This window comes from Chiloscyllium punctatum, chromosome 26, assembly GCF_047496795.1.
Source record: "Chiloscyllium punctatum isolate Juve2018m chromosome 26, sChiPun1.3, whole genome shotgun sequence".
In the NCBI taxonomy this organism is placed as follows: Eukaryota; Metazoa; Chordata; class Chondrichthyes; order Orectolobiformes; family Hemiscylliidae; genus Chiloscyllium; species Chiloscyllium punctatum.
In genome coordinates, this window is record NC_092764.1 from 70,436,092 (window position 1) to 70,459,124 (window position 23,033).

Genomic DNA, 23,033 nt, shown 5'->3' on the forward strand with positions numbered 1-23,033 from the left:
AAGCTGCACAATCTACACAAGTCCCATAGCAATACGCCCATAAGGTGTTTCTCCAGGCTCGTATTGAGGCAAGTGAGGGGGGGGGCCCTTTCATGCTGTATAATCAAACGGCACTTTGTAAGTCAGGGGTATGAAGTCCTCCAGCTCAACAAAGCATGTGTTCAGTCAGGAGTCAATGATCAAACACACCAACAGGCTGGTTATCTGAAATGATTTCCACTCTGCCATTTCACCGGTCCCTTCCAACTTTATGAAAGCAATGTCACCAACCTCGATCTTTACTCACCTTGACCTGAATCTCTCAGCGGGAGAGGGGCTCCCTGAGATTTCCAGCACCACTCTAATCTAAAATCCTGAATCTCTCAGCCCTTTGCTGCATCTTAAGATGTATAAAGGTGGATAAATCCCTGATCAGGTGTACCCTAGAACTCTGTGGGAAGCTAGGGAAGTGTTTGCTGGGCCCCTTGCTGAGATATTTGTATCATCGATAGTCACAGATGAGGTGTCGGAAGGCTGGAGGTTGGCTGACGTGGTGTCACCATTAAGAAAGGTGGTAAGGAAAAGCCAGGGAACTATGGAACAGTGAGCCTGACATATCATTGATAGTAAGGGTCAAAAGGTGTGCTGGAAAAGCACAGCAAGTGAGGCAACATCCAAGGAGCAGGAGAGTCGACATTTCAGGTATCGGTAAGTTGTTGGAGGGAACCCTGAGCGACAGGATTAACGTGTATTTGGAAAAGCAAAGACTGATTAGGGATAGTAAGTGTGACTTTCTGTGGGAAATCATGTCTCACTAACTTGATTGAGTTTTTTGAAGAAGTAACAAGGAGGATTGATGAGGCCAGATTGGTGGATTTGATCTATAGGATAAAATAGAATATCCTTTTATTATCACGCAAACTCTATTGTAGGGGTAGAGTGAAAAGCTTTTACAATGTCTGCCTTCTTATGGCGACATCTTGTATGAGTACCTCACTACAATTCTTAGGTACAGCAGTGGAATAAAAGTAATTGCATTACTTTACAGAGTTGAAAAATATGTTTATAAAAAGACATAATTAAATGTTGACGTTAAAGTAAGGTAGGAGAAAGTGAGGATTGCAGATGCTGGAGATCAGAGTCGAGAGTGGGGTGCTGGCAAAGCACAGCAGGTCAGGCAGCATCCGAGGAGCAGGAGAATCGACGTTTCAGGTGTAAGCCCTTCATCAGGAAAGTAAAGTAGGAAATTTCAAATAGACATTACATTGTAGCAGCTCAGCACAGGGCCTCTGCAGGTGTTCTGACCATCCACACCCGACCCCAGTCCAACAGCTGTCACCCTCTGCACTCCAAGCCTCAATTCTCTCAATACCAGCACTCAGCTGCCCCCAGGACTGCCTCCCCCACACTGGTCTCCACCCGTGACTCACTGCCTGCACACTGCTCCAGGTCTGTCAGCCCACATGCTGCTCCCATGATTCACCACTCGAGCTGTTCAGGGGTTCCCAGTCTGCTGCCACTCCAGGGTTCGCCTCTGTCGCTAAGGGAAGAGAAGAAGGAAAAAAAGAAGAGGAAAGAAAATGGAAAAAGAACGGGCGGAGCACAGGAGCTCCAGCAGGAACGTCTGCAGCCATCTTGCACCATCTGGTACGGATTTCAGTAAGGTGTTTCGACAAGGCTTCTCACGGTCAACTGGTTAGCAAGGTTAGATCATGTGGAATACAGGGAGAATTAGCCAATTGGAACTGGCTCAAAAGTAGAAGACAAAGGGTGGTTGTGGATGATTGCTTTTTAGACTGGAGGCCTCTACAAGGATCAGTGCTGGGGGCCCACTGCTTTTTGTCATTTATAGAAATAATTCAGATGTGTACAAAGGAGATAAGGTTAGTAAGTTTGCAGACGACACCAAAATTGGCGGTGCACTGGACAGGCAAGAGGTTTGCCTCCGAGTACAATGGGACCTTGATCAGATGGATCAATGGGCTGAGGAGATTCAGATGGAGGCAAAAGTGAGGACTGCAGATGCTGGAGTTCAGAGTCTAGATTAGAGTGGAGCTGGAGAAAAACAGCAGGTCAGGCAGCATCCGAGGAGCAGGAAAATCGACATGTCGGCAAAAGCCCTTCATCAGGAATGAGGCGAAAGCAGTCTGAGGTGTTTCAGATGGAGTTTAATTTAGAAAAATGGTGATGTTCTGCATTTTTGGTAAGGCAAATCGAGGCAGGACTTATAAACTCGATTAGGAAGGTCCTGGGGAGTGTTGCTGAACAAAGAGACCTTGGAGTGCAGGTTCATAGTTACTTGAAAGTAGAGTCACAGGTAGATATGATAGTGAAGAAGGCGTTTGGTATGCTTTCGTTTATTGGTCAGAGCATTGAGTATAGGAGTTGGGAGTTCATGTTGCAGCCATACAGGACATTGGTTAGGCCACTTTTGGAATGCTACATTCAATTCTCGTTTCCCTGCTCTAGGAAAGATATTGTGAAACTTGAAAGGGTTCAGAAAAGATTTACAAGGATGTTGCTGGGGTTGGAGGGTTTGAGCTACAGGGAGAGGTTGAATAGGCTGGGGCTGTGTTCCCTAGAGCATCGAAGGATGAGGGGTGACCTTATAGAGGTTTATAAAATCATGAGGATAAATAGAGAAGGACTTTTCCTTGGGGTGTGGGGGAGTCCAGAACTAGAGGGCATAGGTTTAGGGTGAGAGGGGAAAGATATAAAAGAGACCTAAGGGGCAACTTTTTCACTCAGAGGGTGGTACATGTACGGAACGAGCTAATAGATGAGGTGGTGGAGGCTGGTACAATTACAACATTTAAAAGGCATCTGGATGGGTATGTGAATAGGAAGGGTTTGGAGGGATATGGACCAGGTGCTGGCAAATGGGAGTGTGTTTATTTGGTTATCTGGTCGGCATGGACGAGTTGAGCAAAGGGTCTGTTTCCATCCTGTACAGCTCTATGACTTAACCATGAACCGGCATTCTTGATGAACCAGCAAAAAAAAATTTGAAATATGGGAAGTTTCCTGTATTATCTCGATGTCTGAGTAGTATGTTGAGATTTCATGAGAAGGTTCCTGCCAATACGTTTTATGTAAGGCAATGTTACCCTATCGTTGAAGTCATTTATGCTGTAAATAAAGTACAACAGTGATGTGTAAGTCCTATGCATTGCGTTTCTATTACTCAGGTTTTTACATTGATTATGCAGACTCTTGATCAACAGGAATATTTGCACAACTGACACAGTCGTGGTCCCATAGGTACCAGTTAAAAACAAATTTGCTGTGCATATCTCCCTGAGGTGACTAACGCTATGTTTGCCAAGGCATTGAGTTTAACGCTGTCCAGTTCTGTCTGACGTGGGGAAACTCATGTTTGTAACAGTGGCTGGATACATTCGTAGCAGTCAAAGTGCTATTGGAGCACCCTGGGGTATTCATCTGTGGGAAGGGATTTCAGTACAGACCAGCCAGGCTTTCAGGAGCGACCTTGGTCTCTGACCTTTGCACAACAAGAAGGAACTGCAGGAGGAGGAAAGCACATCTGCTCAGCATCCCCTGAAGCAGAGCCTGGACCTGAGCTGGCTATCTGCAGCTGCTCATCGCACTGCTAGAGAAGCTCTCAGTGTCCTTGCACAGGCTCGCTTTAGATAACCTGAATGTGAATGTTAAACCCTGAGCCACTGCAAACACAAATCGCTCCCACTCAAAAACCCTTTCAGCACATGAACTGCCCTTGCTTGTCCTCTACTTTGATCATTCCATTCTCCAACAGATTAATGTCCAGGTGGAGATTGCAATGCTAAGCTGGAGATGGTATCATAAAGCAGAGTTTAAATACACTGTTTGATTCATTTACAATGCACATTCAGTAATACTGGCAATGTGATTGATACCAACTGTGAACTCTCCTTGTTTCTATGAATCCTACATCTACCATCCGACAGAGCTGAAGACAGACTGCTCATTGCCCTGCCTTGATGGCCCTGAGCAAGGTTGGGAGGCTGTGTCTTGGGAAGGTGAGAGTTTTTATTCCTGATGAAGGGCTTTTGCCCGAAACGTCGATTTCGAAGCTACTTGGATGCTGCCTGAACTGCTGTGCTCTTCCAGCACCACTAATCCAGAAGAGATGAGCTGTTGAATGCCTTAAGAGTCCCCACTTCATTTGTCCCTCCTCTTCCTTCTCATGCCGTCTCACAACCTCCTCTTCCAATGGAGCTGGGATTGTTTACACACTGATGATGATGGAAGAACTGGGTGCAAACAGGAGGAATAGGAAAACAGGTGAGGGCTTTGAAACATATTGCTGGAAAAATTCCCAGGTTTAACAGTATCTGTGGAGAGAAAGCAGAGTTAACAGTTCAAGTCCAGTGACCCGTCTTCAGACCTGCTGAGTTTCTCCAGCAATTTCTGTGTTTGTTTTCAGATTTCCAGCCTCTGCAGTTGTGTTGTATTGAGGTCTTTCTCTGGTTTGGATTTGAAGTCCCAAGTCCCATAACTCCTCCTATATCCAGGAGATGGAACAAATAATGTAACTCTGCTCCTGAGATCTCATCATGTAATGAGCCTGGGCTGTGTTCTGACCCTTCCCCCATCTCTGTGCAATGCTCAAGTCTCTTTTTAAGAAAGGGGAATGGGGGGGGAAACAAAAGCCCATATGAGCCAGCCTGCCTGCATTGCCTGCTCCCAGCCCCCGGGGAGCCTCGCGGTGGACTACAACGACCGGCGTGCCTAGCGGCAGTTCCCGGCGGTCCCCGCGGTAAGTCCAGTCACGTGGGAGAGCCGCGTGGTCATGTGACAGAGCAAGAGTGAAGGGAAGGGGAGAGCGAGCCGGCTCAGGGGTTTCCTGCAGGTAATGGCTGAGGGAGAGTAATCCATGGTCTGGGAGGGAAGAGGAGGAGGGAGTAACTAACTCTAGGTGCTTTTGTTGGTTGGGTGAGGGTCTGGTTGTTGTGCTTTAATGAGGGGGGGAGGTTATGCCTGTCAGAGATTTCCTCACTGCTGGGCAATAAACACCTCTCTCTCTAAAATACATTCACATCAAATGGTGAATCAGTCACCTCAGTTATTAATGTTATCCTGATAGAAACTGATGGAAGTACTCTACACTGTGAGCCCTGTGACTCTTGTTTTATTTTTTCTCTCTCTCTCTCCACAGATGCTGCCATAGCCAGCTGGGTTTCTCCAGCACTTTCTGCTGATATTTCAGATCTCCAGTGTCCGCAGTATTTTGTTGGTGTTGTAGGCCTCGCTTTCTTGGGATCTGAACAGCCTAGCGGATAGGATTTATCTGAGCTGAACAGGGTGCATGCTGCTGACACCTAGCACAGGCTACCATGAGATGGGCTCACGTGCTGCTTATGTTTCAGTGGCTCAGCCTAATAAAACAGCCGGAGGCACTTGCTTATGCTGTTAATCAGAAAGGAAGGCAACTTTGTGAAAGGGTCTCCTTTTGTGACCTTTGTTCATCTTAGTGCTGTACAACCAAGTCAGCAGTTCATAGTGTTGCATAAATCTCACAGACTCTTGTACCTTTTAAGGCAATTGGGTGCCATTGTGGCACATGACACTGTAGTATAAAAGCTCTCCATTTACTGTTTTAGTTCAGCTGGTCAGTCAGTAATTCAACCAGTCAGCTCTGTCTATGGTCCCTGATGAAGGGCTTTTGCCCGAAACGTCGATTTTTCTGCTTCTCGGATGCTGCCTGACTTGCTATGCTTTTCCAGCACCACTCTAATCTAGACTCTGTTTATTATGGGTTGGTAACATAAGTATAGAAGCCACAGAGCAATTCTATCCATGTACATGGTGGCATTACTGAACTTCAAGACACCTCGGTCAACAAGAATCCAATCTTTACAGTACATGTTGTACAGGCAATTAGAGGGAAGCATTCAGTCCTTGCTCTGCTGACATTTGTTTTACCTCAAAGAAACTGCATCACTTTTAATTTGTAGTCATTGAAATGCTGCAATCAGTAAGTTCATTAGCAGTATGCTAATTGTTAGATTCCCTGATAATGTTGGTGGAATGTTAAATGTTGATCAGGACACTGGATGATAAGGTATCCTTTCAAATACTGCTGTGATACCTTTTGCTTAAGTGTTGGGAAGCTTCTCAAAAAAGTTATTCAGGATAGATTCAGTAGTGATGTGGGGAAAAAAATGTGTTAGTCATAGACACATGCAGCGTGGAAACAAACCTTTGGTTCAACTTGTCCACGTTGACCAGATATCCTGAATTAATCTAGTCCCATTTGCTAGCATTTAGCCCATATCCCTCTTAAACCTCCTATTCATGTACCCATTCGGATGCCTTTTAAATGTAATTGTACCAACACCTTCTCTGGCAGCTTATTCCATACACTTACCACCCTCTGTGTGAAAACATTGTCCCTTAAGTCCCTTTTAAATCTTTCCCCCCTCACCCTAAACCTATGTCTTCTAGTTTTGGACTCTCCTATCTGGGAAAAAGACCTTGGTTATTCACACTATCCGTGCCCCTTCCTGATTTTATAAACCTCTAAGGTCACCTTTAGCCTCTGCTTCAGGGGAAATAGCCTCAGTCACTCCTTATAGCTTAAACCCTCCAACTCCAGCAACATCCTTGTAAATCTTTTGTGAGCACTTTCAAGTTTCACAATATCTAGGGAGACCAGAATTGAATACAGTATTCCAAAAGTGGCCTCACCAATGTCCTGTACAGCTGCAATGTGACATCCCAACTACTATACTCAATGCACTGACCAATAAGGGCAAGCGTACCAAACCCATCCTTTGCTATCCTGTCTACCTGTGACTCCACTTTCAAGGAATTGTGAACCTGCACCCCAAGGTCTTTTTGTTCACAACGCTCCCCAGGACCTCACCATGAATTGTATAAGTTCCACCTGATTTGCCTTATCAAAATGTAGCACCTCACAGTTTAAGGGGAAATTCTATTTAACTAATGTGCTGGACTACCTTTTTTTTGAAGAGGTAATTGAAATGCTTAATGTTGATGAGGGTACATAGACTTCAAACTGATATAATGGCATATACCAGATCTGTGAGGAATACTATAGCTCTTGAACGTGGAAGCAAAATTAGTTTGAGTGATGGGAAATAGAGAGTAATGTTGAATGGATATTTTTGGGCTGAAGGAATGTTTGCAGTGGAGTTCCCAGGTGTCACTATTTGGACACGGGCCATTTCAGAGTTCGCAGATGAAGAATTGTAAACCATGAGGAGAACAATGTAAAACTCCAAAAGGACATAACAAGTTGCTGGAGAGGGCAGGTGAAGTTCAGTGCAAAGAAGTGTGAAGCGATGAGTTTTGATAAGAACATGGATAGACAACATAAAATAAGGAGCACAGTTCTAAAGGGGGTATAGGAAAGGAAGGACTTGGCTGTATATGTGCACAGAATATTGAAAGTGGCAAAATAGATAGAGAGCAAAGTTGATAAAGCATATTGTATCCTCAGCTCCATTAACAGGACAGAATACAAGAGCAAGGAAGTGATGTTGAACTTGTATAAGATACCTGGTAGACCTCAGCTGGAGTATTAGGTACATTTCTGGGCATCACAGTAAGGATGTGATCGTAATAGGGAGTGTGCAGAAATGATTTATTCAAGAATGGTTCCACGAATGAGAAACTTCAGCGATGAGGATAGATCGAAAAGATTGTTACTGTTCGCTTTGAACATGGGATGGATAAAAGGAGATCAGATAAAGGTTTGCTAAGTTATGAGAGGTCTGATCAAAGTAGATAGTTTGGGAATGTTTTTTTTCCTCATCAACAGAATCTGGGGGAGGTGATGGCTTGATGGTAAAGTCGCTGGACTGTTATTCCAGAGACCCAGATAATGTTCTGGGACCAGGGTTCAAATCCTGCCACGGCAGATGGTGGACTTCGAATTCCATAAAAATCTGGAACTGAGAGTCTAATGATGAATTCTAATCTGGGTGTTTTAGGGAAGGAATCTGAGTGGGCACGAAGAGGAGGGAGGGGACTGTGGCCACTTTTACCTGGTCTGGCTAACACGTGATTCTAGACCCACAGCGATGTGGTTGACTCTTAACTGCCCTCTGGGCAATTAGGGATGGGCAATAAATACTGGCCTAGTCAGTGACGACCCATGAATGAATTTTTTTTTAACAAATCAAGGACTGCAGGACAATATAAGATTTGTAAAGAAAGCAAATGTAAAGCGAGAAAAGACTCTTTTTTTTTAACACTGAGTGGTTTGGGTTTGCAGTACACTGGCTGGAAATGTTCCAGAGGCAGGTTCAATTAGACATTCAAGAGAGAACAGGATGATTGTTTAAATGTGTAACTGTACAAGGAAAAGGCAGGTGAGTGGCACTACATCGTAATGCTGATTTGGGGAACCAGTGCAGACAAGGGGCTGAATGGCCTCTTTCTGTGCACTAACACTTTTGTGATTCCGTAACCATTTACAGAGCTTTGGTTTTGTCACCTCCACAAGATAGCGCTACCTCCTGACAGCGCTGCACTCCCTCAGCTCTGCATTGGAATGGCAACACTGCTCAAATTGTCCATCCCTCTCTCTCTCGAGAGAGAGAGAGAGAGAGAGAGAGACTTGGATGAATGTCCTATCAGGTGACTGTGCTTCCCACTGAGCCACGTTTACACTGTTGCAGAAAGGAAGGCTCATAATTCATATGGCTGATTATATGGGGAGATGCTGTGCATCATGTTCTCTGTTTTAATTTGTTTTATTTTATCTTCTCTGTCTCTCCTTTATTTCAGATGCTGAGTCTGAACAAAGTGAAGAGGAAGTCTGTATTTTTCACTTCTCTGTGCATGTTCAGAAGGTTTCGGGTCTGACGTCATTTGCCTTGCAGGATGGCTGACTAAGTGCACAGGCGGTGGTTCCTCTTCCAGTTGACTGTCCACGTGGAGATGGCGTTATGTGAAGCCACGGTGAACAGTGAACAGCAGGATTGGAGCTGGAGCCCAGAGGCTGAGGAGAAGACCAGTCTCCTGCAGAGCCCAGCGAGCCACAGTAGGAAACGGGAAGGAGGCACGCCGGCGTACGGGGCTGTGTTCATCGTGGTGAACGCTGCCCTGGGTGCAGGGCTGCTCAACTTTCCCTATGCCTTCTTCGTGGCCGGGGGAGTGGTGGCTGGCATCGTCCTGCAACTGGTGAGACGGTCAGAAAGTCATAGAGATGTACAGTATTGAACCAGATCCTTCAGTCCAACTTATCCGTGCTGACCAGATATCATAGTCATAGAAATATACAGCACAGAAACAGGCCCTTTGGTCCAACTCATCCATGCTGACTAGATATCCGAACCTAATCTAGTCCCCTTTGCCAGCACCTGGCCCATATCCCTCCAAACTCTTCCTATTCATATATCCATCCAGATGCCTTTTAAATGCTGTAATTGCATCAGCTTCCACCACTTCCTCTGACAGCTCATTCCATACACTCACCACCCTCTGCGTGAAAAGTTTGCCCCTTAGCTCCCCTTTAAATCTTTCTCATCTTGCCCTAAACCTATGCCCTCTAGTTCTGGACTCCCCCACCCCAGGGAAAAAGACTTTGTCTATTTACCCTATCCATGCCAAAGCCGATATTATGCCCATCAGTTCCAGTAACCGTTTGCCAGCGCGAGTGTCTCATTCCAGTGAAGCAGCCAATCTTTTTTTTTTGTTTAAGCTCAGTGTTGACCTCCCAAGTCTGAAGTTGCAGCATTGTTCCAAACAGTTCCAGTAATTAGAGGTGGAAGTTTAGGCTCAGCATTCTGAGGGGAGATTCTGGTGCCTGCTGTGTTTTGGGTGACCCCGTTGTAACCTGAATGCTGGTACCTGAGATGATCAGTGATCTGGGTGGTGTTCTCTGTGGCAGCTCTGTAGACTGTCGGGTCTGTCCTCTGCTACCGCCTCACTTTTTCTGCAAACACATTTAGAACAGCAATGGCAATCAAAGCTACAGGAGGGAAGGCTCACATGTAAACCTATAAAATTCTTAGTGTGGAAGCAGGCCCTTTGAGTCCAAAGAGTATTCCACCCAGACTCACTCCTCCACCTTATCTCTGTCATCCCACGTTAACTATAACTAATTTCCTTAATCTGCACGTCCCAGGGTAATTGAGCATGGCCAATCCACCTAATCCCCAGATCTTTGGGAGGAAACTGGAGCACCCAGAGGAAACCCATGCAGACACCGGGAGAACGTGTAAACTCCACACAGACAGTCACCCGAGGGTGGTATTGAACTCTGGTCCCTGGCGCTGTGAGGCAGCAGTGCTAACCACTGAGCCACCGTGCTAGCCCATGGGAATATCTTCACTACTGGCAGGGCTCCTTTCAGCTGAAGACTGGAGTCATGTTCACAGCCACTCGCTATTCGTTGCTGAGCATGCAGAGGGCACATGACAGCTCCTTGCATTTATGTTAGCACCTTTAATGCAGTAAAATAGTTTGGTACTACAGAATTTCAGTGCGTTTTATTGAAGCTTTTCATCTTGCCCTCATCAGGACAGTTTGTAAGAAACATCATTGTAAAGGGGGGGAAAATGACACCTCGTGTGGTATGAATTTTGCTTTCCCCTCACATTGTTGAATTAACAAATTGTCTCAATGAGTAAAGAAAGTCTTTTTTTTTCAGCAATACATAACAAAATATCCCGAAGTGTTTCACAGGTATTGTAACCCGACTTCCCCGATAAGAATCAGGGGAGAGTTGTCCATTCAGCCCACTGGGCTCTGCCACTCAGTGCTGTATATTCCTGGCTGATCTTTCGCTTTAACTCTACTTTCCCAGCTGTTCCCCTTGTTCCTCAATTCCCTAAAAACAAAATCAAATGTCTGTCCATCTCACCCTTACATATGTTCAGTCATGGAATATCACAGCTCTCTAGGGCAGAGAATTCCAAAGCTTATACTCCCCTTTGAGTGCCACGAGCTCTCCCAATCTCCATCCTAAATGATTGACACCTTATTCTGAAACCCTGGCTCCTGTTATAGATTCACCGACCGGGGAAACAGCCTCTCAGTATTCACACTGTCCCCTTCAGAATCCTGTAAGTTTCAAGAGTCATAGGGATGTCCGAGATCACTTTTGTTCCTCTAAACTCCAGAAAATCACAACCCAACTCAATTTCTCCACAGCCCCCACCTTCCCTGAGAATAATTTAATGGACCTTTACTGTCTGCCATGCAAATAGATCCTTAAATACTGAGCCTTCAGTGTTACTGGGTCATAATCCTGGAACACACTTCCTAGCAGCACTATCTTATATTGCACTACATAAGTGGCGTGATGTTATATTGCAACTCTAGAGGGTGGCATGATGGCTCAGTGGTTGGCACTGCTGCCTCACCAGCGTCAGGGGCCCAGGTTTGATTCCACCCTCGGGAGACTGTGTGGAGTTTGCATGTTCTCCCCATGTCTGCGTGGGTTTCCTCCGGGTGCTCCGAATTCCTCCCACAATCCAAAGATGTGCAAGTTAGGTGAGTTGGTCATCCTGTGTTCAGAGATGTGTAGGTTTGGTGCATTAGTCAGGGGTAAATATGGAATGTGTCTGGGTGGGTTACTCTTCGGAGGGTTAGGGTGGACTGGTTGAGCCAAATGGCCTATTTCCATACCATAGGGTTTCTATGATTCTGTGATTCACATGGACTGCAGTGATTCAAGAAGTCAGCTCACCATAACCTTCTCCAAGGTGATTAGGGATTGGTATTCCATGGTGGCCCACCCAGTGATGTTCACGTGCCAAGAATTAATAAAAATGAATTGACATTGAGCACCAGGAGTGAAGGGACCAAAGGCTGATTGGGAAAGGGAAGCGTTACGGCACAGCTGCAGTTAGAAAGCCTTCAGGAGGGAATTCCGAGCTTGGTGCACGGCCACCTGATAGATCTGGAATGGAAGCTGGAATTGGGAAATGCAGAGAGCTCATAAGAATGTAGACAAGGAGGAGGACTTGGTTAGGAAGAGATTAACTAATGCTGCAGTTTTCTTTCCATTCCCCTTTCCCCTCTGGTTCTTTTACCAATTACAGAGGAACCTCAGTTATCTGGTATTTGATTATCCAGATTTCAGATTATCCAAACAAGAACGCAAGGTCCCGATGCTTGGCTAAACTGTGTTATCTGGCATTCAATTATCCGAACAAAATACTCTCCGCCCGTGTCGTTTGGATAATCGAGATTCCTCTGTGTTCTAAATCTGTATCCTCTGATTATTAATCATTATGTTAGTAGGGAGAGGTTTTCATCAGTGCTGTCTGTGTTTGTACTGTATGATGTAATTTTAAATGGTGTTACTTTGACCATAATGCATTTCACCACTTTTTTTCTCCCCCTGCAGTGTTTAGTGTTATTTATAATCGCCGGCTTGGTGATTCTGGCCTACTGCTCACAGGTCAGCAGCAAGACCACTTACCAGGAGGTGGTGAGGGCAGCCTGCGGGCAGGTGATTGGTACCATCTGCGACATCCTTATCGCTGTTTACACCTTTGGCACCTGCATCGCTTTCTTAATCATCATTGGAGATCAGCTGGACAAGAGTGAGTCATGGCAGGGTGACGGGTTAGCCTATTACCTGGGGCTGGGGAGCGTCTCTGTGGCATGTAGCCAGTGAGAGAAATGGTGTAGGAACTGGAGAATGCAGTGGGTTCAGGTCGACACTCCATGCCATTAGGAAGGGAGTTCAGGGTTTTGACCCATTAGCACTGAAGGAATGGCAATCTATTTCCAAGTCTGATGATGTCTAGCTTGAAGGGGAACCTGCAGTTAGTGCTGTTCCCAAACCTTTGTCCTTTTAGATGGCAGAGATCACCAGTAAGGAGCCTTGGTGAGTGGCTGCAGTGAATCTTGTCGATGCTAGACACACTGCTGCCACTATGTGTTGGTGGTGGAGGGGTTAATATTGAAAATGATGGATAAGGTGCCACTCAAATCGGTTGCTCTGACCTGGATGGTGGCAAGCTTTTTGAGTGTTGTTGGAGCTGCACTCATCCAAGCAAGTGGAGAACTATCCCATATCACTCCTGACTTACACCTTGTAGATGTTGGATAGACTTTGAGGAGTCGGGAGATGATTTGTTTGTGGCAATATTCCAATCCTCTGACCTGCTCTTGTAGCCACAGTTTCTATAACTCGCGTGGCTATAATCCTTGCAGTGTAGAAGCAAGCCATTCGGCCCATCAAGTCCACACCTACCCTCTGAAATCCATCCCCCCCCCCCCCCCCCCCCCCCCCCCCCCCCCGCCCCTATATGAACCTCGTAACCCTGTATTTTCCGTGGCTGATCCATCTTACCTGTATATCTTTGGATTCTGGGAGGACACCCATGCAGACATGGAGAGAATGCAGCTAATGTTGTTCCTCTATTCAAGAAGAGCAATAGGGACAATCCAGGAGACTATAGACCAGCGAGTCTCTCACATGTGGTTGGGAAGCTATTTGAGAAAATTCTTAGGGATAGGATTTACACCCATTTGGAAAAGCATGACCGAATTAGGGACCGTCAGCGTGACTTTGTGCAGGGTAGGTCATGTTTTACCAACTTGATTGAATTTTTCGAGGAGGTGCCAAAGTTGATTGAGAGGGTAGAACAGTGAATGTCTTTGTGGATTTTAGTAAGACTTTTGACAAAGCTTGTCATGGTAGGCTCATCCAGAAGACTAAGATGCGTGGGATTCACGGTGGCCTTGGCCACGTGGATTCAGAATTGGCTTGCCCATAGAAGGCAGAGGGTAAAGGTGGAAGGGCTTTTCAGATTGGAGGTCCACAACTAGTGGATGTGTTCTGCGACCTCTGCTGTTCCTGATATATGTAAATGCCTTGGATGAAAATGTAGAAAGGTGAGTGGATTAGTAAGTTTGCAGATGATACAAATATGGGTGGAGTTGTGGATAGGATAGAAGGTTGTCAAAGAATACCGTGGGATAGAGATCAGTTGGAGAAATGGCACAGAGTTTAATCCAGGAGATTGTGAGGTGTTGTTCTTTAGGGGATCAAATACTAAAGAAAAGTATACAGTTAATGGCAGGACCCTGAACAGCATTGATGCACAGAAGGACTTGAACCCCATGGTCCATATCTCGTTGAATGTGGCCACGCAAGTAGATAAGGTGGTAAATAAGGTGCGTGGCATGCTTTCCTTTATTGGTGGGGGGGATTGAGTGCAAGAGTCAGGGTGTCATGTTGCAGCTTTATAAGACTTTGGTTAGGCCACACTCTGAGAATTGCGCAGAGAGTACAATAGGTGAATGGGGGTGGGAATGGAGGTGATAGGTCGGAGGGGAGGGTGGAGCAGATAGGTGGGAAGGGAGATTGACAGATAGGACAGGTCATGAGGACAGTGCTGAGCTGGAAGTTTGAAACTGGGGTAAGGTGGGGGGGGGGGGGGGGGGGGGGGGAAATGAGGAAACTGGTGAAATCCACATTGATGCCCTGGGGTTGAAGTGTTCCGAGGCAGAAGATGAGGCGTTCTTCCTCCACGCGTCGGGTGGTGAGGGAGCGGCGGTGAAGGAGGCCCAGGACCTGCATGTCCTCAGCAGAGTGGGAGGGGGAGTTGAAATGTTGATCTACAGGTCGGTGGGGTTGATTGGTGCGGGTGTCCCAGGGTTGTTCCCTGAAGCGCTCTCCTAGGAGATATCCAGTATCCCCAATGTAGAGGAAACTGCATCGGGAGCAACGGGTACAATAAATGACATTGGTGGATGTGCAGGTGAAACTTTGGATGTGGAAGGTTCCTTTGGGGCCTTGGATGGTGGTGAGGGAGGAGGCAATTCCTGCGGTGACAGGGGAAGGTGCCAAGAGGGGAGGGTGGGTTGTTGGGGGGCGTGGACCTGACCAGGTAGTCACAGAGGGAACGGTCTTTGCTGAAACGGATGGAAAGGGAAATATATCCTTGGTGGTGGGGTCCATTTGGAGGTGGCGGAAGTGTCGGCGGATGATTTGGTTTATGTGGAGGTTGGTAGGGTGGAAAGTGAGGACCAGGGGGATTCTGTCCTTATGGTTGGAGGTGCTGGGTTTGAGGGCGGAGGTGCGGGATGTAGATGAGATGCTTTGGAGGGCATTTTCAACCACGTGGGAAGGGAAATTGCGGACTCTAAAAAAGGATACCATCTGGTGTGTTCTGTGGTGGAACTGGTCCTCCTGGGAGCAGATATGGCAGAGGCGGAGGAATTGGGAATACGGGATGGCATTTTTGCAGGAGGTAGGGTAGGAAGAGGTGTAATCCAGGTAGCTGTGGGAGTCGGTGGGTTTATATAAAAAAAAATCAGTCTCTCTATTTGCTCATCATGATGGCTGAAAGTCCCAGAGCATGTTACACTCCATGTAGTACCTGTTCATGAAGGACGTGTATCTGCCAGTTTGCACACTTAGGTTGCATGAACGATATGGTAAATGACTAGATTGTGTTTTAAAATTTGTTAATGTTTGGGTTTGTCAAAAGAATTTTGTTACAGGCTGTCCATAAATACCAATGCAGCGAAGCCCTATTCTGTAGAGTTTGAAATGGACCATTGATCTGGTTGCCTGCTCAAGATAACACTGAGCACTGCACCACAGAAGAAATGGTAAACAAAGTTGAGAAAGCCATGAGTTTTGTTGTATTCATTGAAGGGATGTGAGTATTGAAGGCTAGGAAGCATTTATTGTCCATCCCTCATAACTGATTCAGAGTGCTGCTGGGCTAAGAATCAACTACACTGTTGTGGTCTGGAGTCACATGTAGGCATCTTTACTGAGTAAAGATGGCAGACTTCCTTCCCTAAAGGGGATTTTTATAACAATCGATAGTGGGGACATGGTCGTCACTAGCCTCCCTTTTATATTCCAGGTTATTTTATTGAATTCCTGCATGTTGCGATTCAAACCCCATGTCCTCAAACATTAGTCTGGTTTACTAATCTAATGACATTACCACGATGCCACCATCTCCGTGTGGAAACGGTTGTCAGTATTTGCTTTGTTTTGCAGTTGTTGGGGCATTGATGCACACACCTGAGGGAGATTCTTCAGTTAATGGCCACTGGTACAATGACCGAAAGTTCACCATTTCAGTCACCTCTCTCCTGGTCATCCTACCTCTCTCCATCCCTAAAGAGATCGGCTTCCAGAAATATGCCAGGTTAGTGCTTGGTTTATTGACGTTCTGATGCCTATCGTGTTGAACTTTGGCTCTTAAATTCTCTCTTCTCTCCTCAGTCCATATATTCCTGGATCTACTCCTAGCTGTAGCAGTCGCCCAAATTCTCCATTTCTCATTTTGTTTTCACCAATGATTCCTTCGCCTTGATGCCACAGACTCACGTGACAGCTGCTTTTATGACTGATAGTGTAGGGCACCCACCATCCAGATGCAAACTTCCTTAGCTCCCTTCTATACCCTCATCTTTAACAAGACTGAGGAATTCATTGGATTTCTTCTTCCTAAACCGTTGACCATTGACCTCTCTACTGCTCTGTGTTGCTCTCTCCAATTCCCCACAGCCCTCTTACTTCCTTTTTCTCCACCACCCCATCCAATCCATCATATTCTAGCTTTTTGTCTCTTCAGCACCCATCAGTCTTTTCCAAGCTCATTTCTTTGCAATGCACGTCGACCCCTGTCTTTGTGCACCCATCCTCTCACTATTTAGCTGGCTTTCCAGGCCCAGCCATTGCTTCTACTTCCACAACCAATGTCATCTGCTCAAACAATCATCAGTCCTTCCAACCTTGCCCAAAGTCTTCCTGGTGTCACTGTTGCAAAGTCCATGCCTCAGGATTCAATCTGGCTTCAGCTGAGGAGCTTATCAGCCCCTTTGTGTGGGACTGTGGTTACCTCATACAAAGTGGGTGGCTTGCCTTTTCCTCCATCTTGTGTTTTTCTGTCTCTTGTCCACTCAAGATTATTTCTTTGCACTGATCTCCAAATCCCAGTTCGCAAGTCCGAGACAGTTGACTTTTGGCTCATTGTCAGTCCCCACAACCCAATTTAGATGTTCTTCCCTCTGATTGTTACAACAACTGTCATCACAAAACCTGTGGAAAAATTTCAGCCTCTTTTTTTTTTTTCTGGGCGTTGCTGTGAGGATCAAAGTGAAATTGTGAGATCATGACTCACTCTCCACTTGTGTCAACGAATGTGTCGTAGTTGTGATGTGTGTGCTATTTGAAATACTAGTGCACCAATCCTTGGAGTTTACATTCCCTTATAGTGACAGCTAAGCAACAGAAATACAATGTTTCTTAAATCGTGATAAATTGAGAGATGTCTGTGTATTAAAGGACCTGGATGTCCTTGTTCATAAGTCACCTAAAAGCTAACGTGCAGGTACAATGACCAATTCAAAAAACAAACCGTTTATTTGACTCATTTCACAAGAGGATTTGAGCATCTTGTTTGGTAAGAACAGGAGCTCTTGTGGCGTGTTGTTATGGACCAGACCAGGCCAGATCCCCTCAAGACATTTCAAGAAGGTAGCCCAGACCCTAACTTTTCTAGTTGTGTAAAGCAGGGGTAGAGTGGATATTCCAGGAGTGATGCAGCTGGCCTAACCACTCCGTTTGAATGATTTTCCGTTTTTCTCTCTCTCTAGTACCCTGAGTGTGCTGGGGACTTGGTACGTGACCATCATAGTTATTGTTAAGTACATCCTGCCAGATCAAGGTATCCACACTGGGGACATCCCAACCAGGTAAGTCGGTTAGCAATTGTCACAGAAGACTATTTGGTGTGCAGCGCCCTTAGGTCATTATCTCGATGGTATCCCATGGTCATAGGCACCTTTGTGGCTGCTGCTTATAGGATGGAGCCCTGGGCCCACAATGCCCTGTACTGTAAGGTGCATGGACGCTTCCTGAATGGAGACTCAGTACTGTCCCTCAGGAAGTATTTGATGAGTCAGACCAACCATTGCATTAACTAGGCCTTTCCCCTCGCTGCATGACACCAGAATTAAACCTGCCTTCTTGAGGCAATTCTGTCACAAACTGAGGAAGAGTCGTTTTGATCTCAAAACACTAACTCTGCCAGACTGGCTGAGTTTCTCCGACACTGATTGGTTTTTAGTCTGGATTTCCAACAGCTGCAGTGTTTTGGTTTTGTTTGCCTGGACATTGCCATGACTGAGCGGTGGCCAGAAGAAGGATTGAACTGGAGTCCAGCTTGTGCTTTATGCCCAGTGGTGGGCACCTGATGGCATCCACATCCTTGGGTGTGATGCCCAGTTCGCCATCATGGCAAGTCGGGCAGCCAATATCGAACGAGAGAGGGAGTTGTGTTAATTGAAGGAGAGGAATGTGCTAGAATTTGCCTGTATGATGAACCCTCTCTTCTTCCTTTTTCCTCAGCCCTTCCTCCTGGATGGCCGTGTTTAATGCTATTCCAACCATCTGCTTCGGATTTCAGGTACTGATGTTCTCCCACTCTCCCTTACTTCTGAGCTGTTGTGTTTTCCTCCCGATTTTTAACTTTACATGGGAGCTGATACCCAGCAGGAATCATTAAAATCCCAACAGTGTGGGAACAGGCTATTCAGCCCATCAAGTCCACATCAATCCTCTGAAGAGCTTGCATTTACCATGGCTAACCCATCTAGCCTAGGCATCCCTGGACATTTTGGGCAATTTAGCACGGCCAGTCCACCTAACCTGCACATCTTCGGACTGTGGGAGGAAACTGGAGCACCCGGTGGAAACCCATGCCAACGCACTGAGTGTGCAACCCCCCACACAGACAATCGCTCGAGATGGAATCGACCCTGAGTCCCTGGATCTGTGAGGCATCAGTGCTAACCACTACAGCCCCAGGATGTTAGATTAGGTTCTGAGCTGGAGCAGCAGCTCGCTGACAGTGTGTATGCAATGTTGGTCCTTGCTCTTCTTGTCTACAGCTCAGGTTCTACTTCCTCTGGGAGCTTCCTGTATGTCACCGTTCCTTCACTGTCGGTGGGTCAAAATCCTGGAATTCCCTCCCTAAGGGCGTTGTGGGTCTGACTGCAGTGGCTGAAGGATGTAGCTCAGCTAAGGATGAGCAATAAATGCTGGCCCTGTCAGCAATGCCCAGATGTCATGTGTGAATCAAATGTACTTCACAGTAAGAATACCCTTCATCGTGTTGCATGCCACTACGACCTGCTGAATGGGATAGATTCGGAACAGGTTGAGAAGCATCCATGAGGTGCTATGGGCCGTAGGCTGCCACAGAATCGTACTCACCCACAATGCACCACTCTATTATCCAGTGCAGAAGGTCGGGTCTGGAGTAGCATAAAGCAAACTTCAAACCTGGTGAAGAGACAACACTGAGTACTGTGTGCCAACAGTGGAAAGCAGCATGCAATAAACAGGGTTTAGCATTTTCCCAACCAAATAGCTGCTGCATCAGTTGTGAACAGTAGTGGACAATTAAACACCTAACTGAAGAGGGAAGGGTCCTCAAATACCAGCGTCTTCAGTGAGTCCAGCCTATCAGTGGCAAAAGACATGGCTGAAGCAAACATCTTCTGTCAGAAGTGGATGATGTATCTCCACCTCCTCCTTAGGTCCCTTGCAACATAGATAAGAACATATGAAATAGGAGCACGAGTACACCATTTAGCCCTTGACCTTGCTCTGTCAATGATTATGATCATGGCTGATCTTCCACTTAAATACCATTTTCCTAACTTCTCTCCCTATCCCTTGAAAGATTACTCCTTTGTGGATCTTAACGTTAAATATATCCAATGATGGAGCATCCTAACCCCTGGCAGATGAGAATAGAAAAGGATTCCTGGTCCATTCAGTGCAGGTAATTCCTTACTTCCATCCTAAAGGATCAACCTTTATCCTGAGACTGCAACCTTGTGGTTAGATTTGGAGAAACAGCATCTGTATCTACCCTGTCAAACCCTTTCAGTATCTTGCATGTTTCAAAGCGATTTTGCCTCTTTCTGTGAATCCCAGAGAATATAGGCCTACTTTATTCAGTCTCTCAGACAGGACAATCCACACATCACAAGGACCAAATTAGTGAACTTTCATTGTACCAGCTGTACTAGAACAGCTTGGCTAAAGGGGAGGCTAGTTTTGGCACATAAGCCAGATTTTGGGACCCATAGCCTCTGCAGTATCTAGTGTGCTCAGTCATCTTTTTGATGTTATGTGGACTAAGCTGAATTAGCTGAAGACTTCAATTATTTTTAAATTGAAACTTGTAAATATTCAGAACAGAGAATAATTGTACAAGGAACGAAAGATTGCCATGCAGGAATAGCAAACGAATAGTGTCTATCCAACATTGTGGAAAATTACCTAGAAGGACACCACTTCGACTGGAAGACCACATCCATCCTCGGACAAGCCAAACAGAGACGCGCACACAAGAATTCCTAGAAGCATGGCACTCCAACTGGAACTCTATCTCCAAACACGTTGACTTGAACCCGATTTACCACCCCTGCGAAAAAGAACAGGAAATGACATCACTGCAGGAAATGATGTCACCAACCCAAACATATAAATGGAAAACAGGAATCACCAGCAATGCTTCATTCCGGGGCTCACTGAAGGTGTTACCTAGTATGGTGATGAAACGTCTGAAAACGAACCTTCCAGCTCAGTAAACAAACCTATACCCAGAGTACATTGTGCTCAAAAAGCAGGACAAATCCAACCTGGCCAGTTACAAACTCATCAGTCTACCTTCAGTCATGTTAAAAACAGAAGTGCTGTAAGTGGCACTTGATCGGCAATACCATGGTCACTGCTCAATTTGTGTTCCACCAGGGCCACTCAGCTCTTAACCTCATTACATGCTTGGTCCAACCTTGGACAAGCTGAAGAGAAGGGATGAAAGTGGACTGCCTTTGGCATCAAAGCAACACTTCTCCAATTGTGATGTCAAGGGGCCTAAGCAAAACTGAGGTCAGTGGGAATCGGGGCAAGGTCTCTGCAAGTTGAAGGCATACCTATCCCAAAAGTAGATGGTTGTGGTCAGTTATTAAAAGATTAATATAATCAGTCCAGCACACCTCTGCAGGAGTTCCTCAGGGTCGTGTCTGAGGCCCTATCACCTTCAATTGCTTCATCAATGAACTTCCCTACATCTGAAGATCAAAGGTCATTACCTCATTGGTTCTCCAGTCTCAACCTGAGATGCCTCACCTCTGGCACCTAGCTTTCTTCCTGCTGTGTGCTTCAGAAAGGTGCCCCAAGCTTCCTTTGGTCCTCTCTTTGTAAAGGAAAGGATCCTGTATTCCGTGAAAAGTTTGACCTCACTACTTGCAAAGATTTGTATGCAAAGATTCCAGCAACTGCTTAAGATTCTGATAATTTATTTTGTTCTAAATTTCCTAATGTCTCCTTTTGAAAATATATCACTTTAGACTTTTATCTAATTTGTGGGAGGAAGATTGTAAGGAACAGTAATATCATTGCACCGGCAATCCCAGTGCTTTAAACTCCACTATGGCAACAAGAGGAATTTAAATTCAATTCATAGAAAAAGATTCTGGCATTGAAAGCTAGTGAGCATGAAATGATCATCAATTGTTGTAAAAACTCCTCACCTCTCATTTTTCTAGACTTCCAAGATACAAACCTGGTCCTTCCAACCTTCCAACCTTCCCTCATAAAATAACTCTCCCATTCCTGATGAAGGGCCTTTTGCCTGAAACATAGATTTTCCTGCTCCTCGGATGCTGCCTGACCTGCTGTGCTTTTCCAGCAACACTCTAATCTAGACTCTGATTTCCAGCATCTGCAGTCCTCACTTTTACCTAGATAATTCTCCCAACGCAGTTCAGCTGGGTGAAGCTTCTCTGAACTGCTTCCATTGCATTTATATCTTTTAAGAAATAAGGAGACCAAAATTACACATTGTACTCCAGATATCATCTCAGCAGTAGCCTGTACAACTGGAGCAAAGTGCTTGTACTTCTCTATTCCCTTCCCTTGACAATAAACAGCAGCATCCTATTTGCTTTCTAATCACTGGATATACGTGGGTCCTAACGTTTTATGATTCTCACAGGACTCACTTCAGCCATCTCTCTCATCTGCATAATGTGCTGCTTGTCTAACAAAATGGCAAAGTTCACATTTTCCCACGTTATGCTCCCATCTGACACATTTTTGCCTACTTAGCCTACCTGTATTCCTTGCAGACTTATGCTGTCTTTACAGCTCCCCTTTTTACTAACTGTGCCATCGGCAAGTACACCTCTAATTAGTTCATTGATCTGAGTTACGGTTTGTGATGGTTGCGACCCCAGTGTTAACCCTTCTGGCACAACTGTTGTCACTCCTTGCCAATCCTTAATGGGCCATTTGTGTATAGTTTTGTTTCCTGTTAGCTAACTAATTCCCCCTCTGCTTATGCGGTAACCCCTTACACCATGAGGTTCTTATTTTGTGTAGTAAACTTTGCTGTGGCACCTTTGAAATAATCAAATATTATTTCCTTTGCACTATGCTATGTTGGCTGTGCCTGATTGCATTGGAATTTCCTAATTGGCCTGCTTAATGCATCCCAGTGTTTTCACGATGACTGGTTTTAGGCTAAGGGCCTGTATTCCCTGTTTTCCCTCTCCTTCCATTCTTAAATAGAGGAGCCAAATTTGCTATTTTCCACGTTGTTTCCAAAATCTAAGGAATCTTGGTGAAAAATAAAACAATGCATCTTCCGTCTCAGCAGCCATTTCTTTTCAGGCCCGACAATGATGTCCGCTAGGGTCAGGTGACCCATCAGATTTTCTTTAAGACGGCAGACCATAAGAAATAGGCACAGGAATACAGTCAGTTCTAATATAATGCGATAGTTTTGTTCATGTGCAGTCACTCAGGGTCTGTTTCCATGCTGTACATCTCTATGACTCTATGACGTAATAAGAAAATATCTCACAATTGCAGCACCATTTAAGCTAGTTGTGTTATAGCCAAAACTGGTGAGAAAAGTTTGCGTTCTACAAGTAACGGTCTAAATTCTTCAATCACGCTAAAGCCAATTTGCGCTGAAGAAATGTGCGTTATAGCAGAACCGACTATCGGCCATTCAGCGGCTGACCCAACATTATTCTAGTCCATGTTCTTTCCCTTTCTCCTTCCCCAT

General features: G+C 45.6%; 1 protein-coding gene across 2 annotated transcripts in view; it reads left to right on the forward strand.

Moving 5' to 3' along the window:
• Positions 1-4,760: 4,760 nt before the first annotated feature.
• slc38a7 (solute carrier family 38 member 7) overlaps positions 4,761-23,033 on the forward strand; it is a 34,106-nt gene continuing 15,833 nt past the window's right edge. The window contains exons 1-7 of one of the 2 annotated variants that reach the window (XM_072547593.1): positions 4,796-4,831; positions 5,138-5,956; positions 8,737-9,132; positions 12,308-12,506; positions 15,935-16,085; positions 17,539-17,637; positions 18,293-18,350. In XM_072547593.1, the coding sequence (XP_072403694.1) occupies positions 8,890-9,132; positions 12,308-12,506; positions 15,935-16,085; positions 17,539-17,637; positions 18,293-18,350 (750 nt within the window). In that variant the 5' untranslated portion in view covers positions 4,796-4,831; positions 5,138-5,956; positions 8,737-8,889. Of the gene's footprint in view, positions 4,832-5,137; positions 5,957-8,736; positions 9,133-12,307; positions 12,507-15,934; positions 16,086-17,538; positions 17,638-18,292; positions 18,351-23,033 lie in introns of both variants that reach the window. The other variant, XM_072547592.1, reaches the window with a different exon arrangement.